This window comes from Nicotiana attenuata, chromosome 5, assembly GCF_001879085.1.
Source record: "Nicotiana attenuata strain UT chromosome 5, NIATTr2, whole genome shotgun sequence".
Lineage (NCBI taxonomy): Eukaryota > Viridiplantae > Streptophyta > Magnoliopsida > Solanales > Solanaceae > Nicotiana > Nicotiana attenuata.
In genome coordinates this window covers 21,490,933-21,501,321 of record NC_031993.1, presented here as the reverse complement: position 1 = coordinate 21,501,321, position 10,389 = coordinate 21,490,933, and the positions used below count along the sequence as shown (strand labels likewise).

The following is a 10,389-nucleotide window of genomic DNA, read 5'->3' as shown; positions in this document are numbered from 1 at the left end:
AGATGAAATCATTCAATGCCTATGGCAAGCTGCGTATTGAGTGTTAGATATACTTTTGTTTACCCACTTCTTTTACATGCTCAAGGTTTTGTCCTAGTTATATCAGTTCTGGTGTAATCTGTGCAGGTGACAGCTTCTCGGTTGCTGCTGTCAAAGTAAACCATTCCCCATTACTATTTGACTGTTGATACATGTGTCGACAAACTTATGGAGTGAGTATTACTTTTCATTTCACAACAGCAGAATTAAACCTTTTGTTATTTATCTTGCCCGCTGCTCGATCTGCAGATTGAGAATCCCCTTATAAATCTTTCTTGGGACCAATGTAACAAAGGAAAAACGAGAGAAGAGTTGACAGAAGCTCAACTATAGCTAGTTGACAGAAGCCTTCAATCTAGAGAGTCTACTATGAGGATTTAGAAAGAATAGAAAAAAAAAGCAAATGGTAATCAATTGAAACAAATATACAAAAACCAGCCAGCCACACAATAGATGTTGCTTTTGCCAATCAATAGATGGCTTTGTACAGAAAACCAAGATAAAGAGGAAGCAACATGTGTGAGGAAGCAACATGTGTTGATATTATAAGCCAATTATTCTCTTTATCAAAGGTTATAGCTAAGCCGAATAAGTTTAAGTGAAACTTCAAAAAAGAAGCAGAAGGAGGAGAAGAAGAAAGCAAGAAACAAACAAAGATAGACGTACTGACCTTGATTATTACTCCCAGTAGATAGGCGATTTATTAGTTGCACAGCAGCTTGTTGAGTAGAGGAAGCTTCTCCAGGCGAACGAGCATTGAAACCTAGCATGCTGGGATCAACCCGTAAATCTGGATTCAGATGCTTAAGTTGTGAAATAATTTTAACTGCAACTTGTAGTTCCACGGCATCTTTTTGTGCATTGAACTTTTCCTGCAATCTTTGCTGCATCCTTTCTTCCATTTCCTCCAATTTTTGCTGCATTACCTCATCAGTAGAGGGTCCCAAATCTCCCACTTTTCTTTTTAAGGAAGTCTTGGTAACCCCACACCCATACAACATTAGGCGACCTGGATGCTCAGGTGCCATGACTGATGCAAATGCATCAACTGATTGAGTGCCATCTTCACTTTCTTGTGTTGGTTGTATTCTTTCCATTTCAGCCTACAAGACCAAATTGAGTCATTGTTAAATCAGAAAGTATATAACACCGAGTCAATAACTAAGAACAGACAAATGATAACAAAAAAATTTAAATTAATAACTCGTACAATTTTATTAAGAGTATCCGCGTACGAGGCCTTGTAAACTCGATCAGGTTTTCTTTTTCTTGTGGCCACAAAGATGTCCTTGCTTGATAGAGGCTCAGAAGTTTCTTTCTTTTTTTCCTGATTATATAAAAAGTGGTATAAAGTTAATAAGTTCATATTTAAAATAATAATAAGAAAGAAAATATCAAACCTTGCATATTCGAGCAAAACTTCTTTTGCCAGCAGTGTGTGGATATTTCAACTTTTTGTGATTCTCGGTATTGGTTTGGGACGATTTCTGCAAATCAGCCAATGAATACAGAGTTAAGTGATTTCTAATTAAACATAAACCAGACATTCTCAGCAAATCATGGGACAGTACTTAGTTTTACATTGTAGGCATCAGAGTTCCAATAATTAAGAAGATCCCTAAATTGAGATTCAGGAACATCAACCGACCTTTTCTCCATTCGAAGCTCGTCATTCTCATAGGGTTTATAATGGTCGCTAAACAATTGATTCTTATACTTTCTCCAAGCATTTTGAATTGATTCAAAAACCCACTTTTTTGAAGCATCAGGAATGCCATATTTTCCCTACAAATTAGGTACAGTTAGGTTAGTGTAAAAATATGAAATATCTACACAGAATATTGCGAACTTCAAACCTTGATATATTTCCACATATCTTCTTTTGTTTGAAGTTTCCTCCAATTAAACACATTAAGAGGACAAAAGGCCGCATTCCTTGCCAATGTGCCGAGGAAGCTACCCAACTCTGCTACAACATCATCAGTAGGACCTATGGGTTGATTATTCTCGTTTACCACAATTAGCTTGCGCTCTTTCCTACCATGAACACTTGGCATCAAAGTTTTTACTCTTTTTCTTTTTTCGGCAGAAGGACCTGCATTAATATTAAGTAAGAATAATCACCAAAAGTCAATATTATTTGTTAATTTAACAGAATAAAATTTATATGTTCTTGCCTTGTTCCTCGGATTGTTTGTTTGTTTCATGATTGGAAGAATCCTCAAATTGTTCATGTACCGTTTGTGAAGTACAAGTGGTGGAATCCAGTGACTTTTGCTGCAATTGTTCACGTAATGCTTGTGATGCAAGAGAGGTAGAGTTCAGCGACTTTTGTTGCACTTGCTCATGTACAATTTGTGCTGGAGGAGAAGCAGAAGGCAGAGGAAGTTGCAACAATTATTCTTGCACTTGAGCTCCTAATTGCGGAAGTTGTTTTTCAATTGAATTCAGCTGATGCTTGTCATTTGTCCTTGTAGCTTGAACAATTCTTTTTGTTTTCAACAATGAAACCTTTTGGTTCAGCAAAGATGCAAGTGATCCGGCTGTAATGCAATTTTTAGCCTTTTTGTTTTTACTTGAGTGCCCTTCCTGACTCATGACTATTCAAATTCCTGTTAAAATCAGAAAATTAAATAAGAAATAAGTTATCAAAGCATTAACAATAATGCATTGTATACACCTCACAAGTCTATGTTACCTTGATCTTTTCTGTAATCAATCAGCCTTTTACATAAAAATAATAGTTTCAATTTACTAAAGAAAGAATAGAACATGCTTCTACATCATGCTTGAACAGTTGGAGGTGACATCTATTTAGATGCTGGAGTTGGAATTATATAATTCCTGGTATAGAATTAAGATGCTACCAACCTGATAGAAATTCCTGAAAGCTGCCAAATCAAAAAATCGATTTCAGATTCCAAACTTCTTCGCCAAACCTGTTAGACATGCAAGGTTCAGAACAAGCCATATTTCTCCTTTTGTACAAAATAGTGACCCATTATTGATGACAATAATACATTTATGATGTAATACACAACTAGGCTAAAAACAAGCCCTCCATTTCGTATATTGGTGTAGGAGCATTTACAAACAACTTTATTGCCCCAGGTATTGTGACAAGGAGACAAATTCGAGTACGAAAAACGAACTAACCCAATCTGTTCTAAAGAAGGGAATTCTAGAGATATGTGGCCTCAATCTCTTCCAAGTAAGCCCTTTTGTCTTTGGTATGATGAAGAAGATGAATAGAAGAGATAAAACAGCTATGCCACCAAAGATAAATCAGTAAAGGGCTTACTTTGAAGCTGTAAGTCTTTTAGTTCGATTAATAATTGTAACTTTAACTAGTGAGAAATGAAACAAAATATAGACAAAATAAATATCCAATATACATACGTAGTTACGTACAGTAGTATTACTTTTGACTTGGGAGATAGTTGTTGTAGTAAAGGATGAGAAAGAAATTTTTGTGATCACAAATCACTTAGGCAAAAATCAAAAGTAAAGCAAAATTACCAATGGCAGTTTCAACTACCACAATGCCAACTTCAAACATTAGCTTCTCTAGCTTTCATTCCATTTCTTGCCTATCTCTTTTTCAACTATGTTCTCTACACAAAAAGACTTTATTTTTTGTGCACCAAAAACAGCATAAAAAGAAGCTATGGATATGGAGGAGTGAGGTGCATGGTCATTAAGAGTAGTGCAGCAGAGGCTATAAAAACTAAGAATCAGAATGGATATAAGCTGCAGACATTGACTAGCTGGTTGTTGATGCACGAACAAGATGGGGTTATTGATTCTGAACTTACTATTGTTATTTCAAGTATTTCTATGGCTTGTAAGCAGATTGCTTCTCTGGTTCAAAGAGCTGGCATTTCAAAACTTACTGGAGGTCAAGGTGTTGTTAATGTTCAAGGAGAGGACCAAAAGAAGCTTGATATTGTCTCTAACGAGGTTCCAAACACATTCTTGTATTTTGCTTCTTTTTTTAACCATCCAGTATTTAAATTCCACTAACTCGACTAATTGGAATTTGTGCCGAATAGGCCTATTGAGGGGTAAACCGCTCCCTAATAACAGGTATTCTTTAATTGTCTAAGGTCAAGTGGTCGAACAGGGATTATAGCGTCAGAGGAAGAAGATGTACCAGTAGCAGTAGAGGAGAGTTACTATGGGAACTATATTGTCGTGTTTGATCCTCTTGACGGATCATCAAATACTGATGCTGCTGTATCTACTGGCTCTATATTCGGAAATGATGCTTGCCTTGTCGATCTTGAAGATACTACCACGGTACTAACTGGACTGCCTACATATTCTCTCGTACCTTCCATAAGGGAACTTCTAAAAATAGCTCATATCGTATGTTTCATTGGTGACAATATGGTTTAGTGATAGATACAATATGGACCTACACATCAGAGACACCAAAGATGAAGTAGTAACTGAGAGATGTTTATTTTGGGAAGTACCAGTGCCTTTCTCTGCTAAAGAGGAAGTTAACTTAACACCAGTTGATGATGCCTCTAACCTGAAAAAAGAAGGTTCAATAACCATAGAACAATAAGGACAAAACAGAGAAACTACTAATGCATTACAATCATGAAGGAGTATGTAAACTCGCCTGTCGAGCCCTTACACCTAGATGAGATAAATGAGGCAGCTAAACAGAAAATGTAAAGTCCTGGGATGATTCCTCAATTGCTGTTGCTTTACACCTAGATAAGCCTATAATCTTGTTGCCGATGATGGTAAAGTCCCTGGGATGATTCTATCCACCTGAAAATGTAAATAATCAGCCCATATACTCCAGTTATCGATACGACATATAGTTAAGGTTAAAACATAGAAACAATACGTGCAACTTATATTTGTATCAAAACATTAAAGGGGTGAAATATCTACTGAGGAAGGATTTGTCTTTTGCATGTTAGCGTTTATTTGCGTGTTTGATAGTACAGAGACAATATTCAAGAGAAATGGCAATGGTTATGCATTCCGACAAGAAATATTATATAAAAATAATTAAAATTATATAAACAGGAGTAATTCTAAAATATTGATAGAAAATATTATTACTCACTCTAAACAGAATATATTTAAAAGAATATAAGAAGTTTCTTCTTTAATCATCTGATTCCATCCAATCCCAATCAGTATCATCAAACTCATTCTCCTCTTCCAATGGTTCTATAATTGTATCATTTGAATGTTGTGCATTAGATGGAATATCAACGACATCAGCGGGTACATCGTTTCTTGAGCATCCAACGTCAACATCAACTAATCCGCTTAAGGAACCAATATCATCATTAGGCTCCCTCCAAAATGCGTCTTCAATATTGGGGCAATTCTCTTCCTCTAAATCATATAAATCAACAGGGACTTTATTCCTTGCATAATAAACATCTTTCTCAACAGGATCCTCCACATAAAAAACTTAATAAACTTATGATGCTAACACAAAAGGGTCATCTGTACTACATAATTTCTTAAAGTACACACGAGTTAACCCATAATCATCTATTTCATTACGAAACCAGTTGCAACTAAATAGTACAACACTAAAACAACCCCAATAATCAATCTCAATGATATCCTGAATAGCTCCATAATAGATAACCTCACCATCGATGGGATTTTGGTCCCTAGAGCTAGCAAAGCTATCGGTTGTTGCTGATAAAGTCACTTCACTGTTTTGAGTCTTGCATCGAGAATCTCGTTCTACGGTATGAAATCGGTATCCATTAATGAAATATGCAGTATATCTTTTGGCGATCGCATTAGGCCCTTTAGCTAGCCATCTTACATAATCGGGCACTTCAATACTTTAACTTTCTCAGCAAACCAATTGTTGAATTCCCGACTATTATTTCTTGCTCTTTCCCATGCATTTGATCTACTGCGATTATCAATTAAATTCTTATGTTCCCTGCAATCACGAATATTTCAAGATCAATTATATCACTAAAAAATGAAGTATAGTATAAGTGTTATATAATTTATCTTACTCGATAAACTTTTCCACTTGTTCATCTCCAGTATTGAACAGAGCATATCGATGTGCTTCATAACATAACTGTGGATCCATGAGAAAAGTATTTTTCTTCTTACTTCCAATTGGATGTCCTATAACAGGGAATATAGATGACAAATGTTGAGGGCACTCATCATCTACAATTGGGTATCTACTGAATCTTGTCTTCACATTGTCATGTAGGTATCTTGAACAAACAATCAAATACTCTTCTGCCAAAAATACCTCTGCTATCGATGCTTCTGGACAAGATCGATTACGAACAAATGCCTTGTATTTACATAGGTTCCTCTCAATGGGATACATCCAACGAAGATGAGCTGGACCCCCAAGCTTAATTTCATTCACCAAATGAATAGGCAAATGTGGCATTATATCGAAAAATGTTGGATGAAAAATCTTTTCAAGCTCACAATTTATTTCAACAATTTCAGAGTTCATTTTTTCAAGGTCTCTTCGCCTTATAACCTTACTACATATGGCTCTAAAAAAATTACCCAACCTAATCAAGGCCAATGAAACACTCTTGGGCAACGCCTTTCTAACAGCAACCTGTAGCAAGTAATGCATTATAAAATGAGCATCATGACTCTTGTACCCTGATATTTTCATCTCCTTCACTTGCACGCGTTCTGAAATATTTGAAGCACAACCTTTTGGTAACTTGGCATTTTTTATGACGGTACAAAATAAACTTTTCTGTTTTGGTTCCATGTAGAAACAAGCTTTAGCCAAACTCACTGTTCCATCATCATCTTCTCTTGGTTGTAACTCCTCTCGTATCCCCATTTCTTGTAAGTCATAGCGAGCATTTACATGATCCTTCGACTTTTTTTCTATTTCCAATAAAGTCCCAAGCAAACTGTCACATATATTTTTCTCGATGTGCATCACATCAAGATTGTGCCTCAATTTGTTATGCGCCCAATATGGCAATTCAAAAAAAATAGATTTTTTTTCCACAGACCCTTGTTATCCCGAGGTCTTTTCTTTTTGCCCTTTCCAAAAACATTGTTGAATTCAAGCAGCTCTTGAAACACTTCTACACCCGACAAAGGAGTAGGTGCAGGTCTATGTTCCTCCTTACCATCAAATGACTTCTTATCTTTTCGCAAAGGATGATCATGAGGCAAAAATCTTCGATGGCCCATATAACACATCTTATGACTGTGTTTGAGATATAGAGAGCATGTGTCATAATTACAAGTGGGGCATGCCAACCTCCCCTTGGTGCTCCATCTTGAAAGCGGTAGCTAATGTTAGAAAATCACTAACTGTCCACAAAAAGGCTGCACGCATTTGAAATGTTTGCTTTGTCTCAGCATCATATGTTTCTATCCCAGTTTCCCATAGTTCCTTCAATTCTGCAATAAGTGGTTGTAAGTACACATCTATATCATTTCCTGGAGATGAAGGACCTGGAATGATCATTGACAACATGATATATTCTGGCTTCATGCAAATCAATGGTGATAAATTGTAGTTCATTAACATGACAGGCCACGTGCTTTGAGAAATGCTCATGGTTCGAAATGGGTTGAAACCATCACTTGAAAGACCCAACCTAACATTACGTGGATCTTTGGAGAAGTCGGCATGTAGTGAATCAAAATCCTTCCAAGCTTCTCCATCAGCAGGATGCCTCAAATTCCCATCATTAGGTCGTTCATTAGCATGCCATCTCATTGCAATAGCTGTTTCAGGACATATGAATATCCTCTGAAGCCTAGGCTTCAACGGAAAGTACCTTAAAACCTTTGCAGGAACTTTAGAACTTGCATTAGTCAAGGCACGATTAGAACGTTTCCATCTAGAAGACCCACAAACAGAGCAATTATCGGCCTTTGCATTGTCATTCCAAAATAGCATGCAATCATCAGGGCATGCATGTATTTTCTCATAATGAAGACCCAAATCTTTTATCGTATTTTTAGCCTTGTTGAAAGACTCTGGCAGCTTAGCAAGGGGAAATGCCTCTTTTAACAACTCTAACAAGTCTGAAAAGGCTACATTACTCAACCCATGCAAAGACTTAAACAAGTACAACCGGATGGTGAAACTCAGTTTATTGAAGTTTTCACACCCTGGATATAATTCTTGTTTCCCTTCCTCTAATAATTTAAAAAATCTCTTAGCATCTTCAGATAGAACCTCTCTCATCCCTTCTTCTTGTACCGGCTCACCTTCTATATTTCTGAATATGTCATGAAGTAATCCATCAATATCATCATGCATGTTAGAACCTTCATCATTATTGCTTTGATGAGGTGCAATTCTAGAGGAAAATCCTTCACCATGGAAAACCCATTATATGTAACCATTAACAAAGCCTTTAACGACCAAGTGATCCTCCACCACATTTCTATAATGCCAATTGCGATTAATGCACTTTTGGCAAGGACATAATATTTCATTTCCTTGTGAAGCTCGTTCAAATGCCTTATCAAGGAAATCATTTACTCCACGTATATACTCATTTGTCCATCTTAGGAGATGCATCCAACTTTTATCTACTTTATCCATGAAATTCCTATACGACAAAAGTAATCAAAAAAATTAACTCAATAAACCAAGGTACATACTAATTTGACATTGACCAAAACTTAAAGGGGATGAAGTCAAAGAGTTACAAATAGTAAAGCAGTTTTTGCATTGAGAAAGAATGATAAAATCATTAGAGAAGAGATTTGTAATCTAATAGTACCTTAAATATTGTACTAATCTTAAGTCTCAATCTGAGGCAGATATAGGGAACAAGTTAAGATTGTTAGTTGGATAATTAGATTCTCTTTTTATGTTTGAAGTATCATGTAGATTCTCTTCTCTGAGTTTCAGTAATTTGGTTTAATGTAATATGTATAACCAAAAACCTTTATTATCTTCCGATACTTGTTCACCTTGGGCATTGAAAATGAATCTGTGGAAAAATCATCACATTCGAGAAACAGAATTTTGTGATATCTTTTTCTTCTTATCCATCATTCAAGATATTGTGCGAATTATTATATTACTGAGTCTATGACTTAAACTTAAAATAAAGTAAAAGTAATCTACTCTGTTAAGTAGTTTCCTAGATAATCGAAGACAAAGGTTCTTGAAACATTCAAAATTCGGAGGAACTGTGAGGGAAATGTGAATCAGTAAGAAGCTAGACCAACTTGCTCTTAGATAAGGGATAGTACCAGAATGTCAAATTGATTTCTAGCCAATGTTTGCTGTAAGAATGGGAACTGAAATTGGAAGATTGACAGAAGGATGGGAGTTGATTTCTTTGTCAATAATTTGGCTGTATAACTAGTGGGATGAAATTGACAGATTACCTGAACAGAGATAAGAAGTTTAATGCTATGCCAATGAATTATTAAAAAACCTCACAGTATGTCTAGTTAGGGTCTAATTTACACACAGTATATTAAACTGCGTTACCTATCATTTATTCTTGGTTACTACTACGTAATAAATGCGTATTATATAGACCTCCAAGTGCCTTTTAAGTGGCAAGATTATATAAATATTTCTACGCGAACTTAATGTCTATACTTTTGATACTGAAACTTGTACATTCACAATCCCTGAGTATATATTCACAGTTTACTTGCTAGTATTGGCAGAAAGAGGCAGCAATATTGCAGCAACAGTTACAGGAACTGGAACAAAATCATAGGTAGTGTACTAATACTTCAAGATAGTAGTCTAATTCAAGCATAATTCTGATCAACTAGCAATTCTTTACTGAATGCTAAACCAGGCAGGTCATGGGGGAACAACTATATGGGTTGACTATTAAGGACCTACAAAATCTGGAGAATCTACTAGAAATGAGCATAAGAGGCATCCATATGAAAAGGTCAACAATCAACATGACTCGATAATATGCATCTTGGATTGCTGGAACTGAAAAACTCACTAATGTCCTTTGATTTGTGCAGGAGCAAATCAAATGCTCGAATGTATCTCAAGATATCCGCGAATGTATCTCAAGTCAACTAAGTAACTTCAACAACATGAACAATAAGTTTTTCTTCACCATGAAATGCAATTGCTGAATATAGTACTTGGCATTTATTCTGTCATCTACAGTTCTTTTATAGTAGGTAAAGGTTCAGTTTTTTACAGTTTTATCTGAAAGAAGCAATAAAAACTGTAGGGCAACATCTTTTCAAACCCTCCAAAATAGTCAAATTAACATCCTAGAATGGGAGGATATCATGGTCACAACCTTCCCACTGACACAAACGTGAAGTAATTGAATATGTCATGGTCAAAATGCATATGCTTTAAAATAGAGGGCCATAGGAACAGAGCAT

The 10,389-nt window shown here is 35.9% G+C and overlaps 2 protein-coding genes across 2 annotated transcripts; one reads left to right on the top strand and one right to left on the bottom strand.

Annotated features, from left to right (window-relative positions):
* On the bottom strand, positions 743-3,010 carry LOC109226035. The gene is made up of 9 exons (XM_019390842.1): positions 2,979-3,010; positions 2,911-2,930; positions 2,217-2,399; positions 1,896-2,134; positions 1,621-1,824; positions 1,440-1,526; positions 1,250-1,366; positions 867-1,142; positions 743-802 (listed from the first exon to the last, which is right to left on the bottom strand). The coding sequence occupies exons 1-9, from the start codon at positions 3,008-3,010 to the stop codon at positions 743-745; spliced, it is 1,218 nt and encodes a 405-aa protein (XP_019246387.1).
* Positions 3,730-4,437, top strand: LOC109226034 (fructose-1,6-bisphosphatase, chloroplastic-like). Its single transcript, XM_019390841.1, has 2 exons — positions 3,730-4,016; positions 4,146-4,437. Exons 1-2 carry the CDS (start codon positions 3,730-3,732, stop codon positions 4,435-4,437), a joined length of 579 nt encoding a protein of 192 aa, XP_019246386.1.

Bases quoted from the DNA above. Each gene is read 5' to 3' on its own strand.
- LOC109226035 (XM_019390842.1), bottom strand. From the start codon at position 3,010: ATGGCTTGTTCTGAACCTTGCATGTCTAACAG. The intron at 2,400-2,910 runs GTTGGTAGCATC...CTTCTCCTCCAG, and splicing joins CTTTCAGGAATTTCTATCAG to CACAAATTGTACATGAGCAA. The intron at 2,135-2,216 runs GCAAGAACATAT...ATATTAATGCAG, and splicing joins CAAACAATCCGAGGAACAAG to GTCCTTCTGCCGAAAAAAGA.
- LOC109226034 (XM_019390841.1), top strand. From the start codon at position 3,730: ATGGTCATTAAGAGTAGTGCAGCAGAGGCTATAAAAACTAAGAATCAG. The intron at 4,017-4,145 runs GTATTTTGCTTC...TAATTGTCTAAG, and splicing joins GAGGTTCCAAACACATTCTT to GTCAAGTGGTCGAACAGGGA.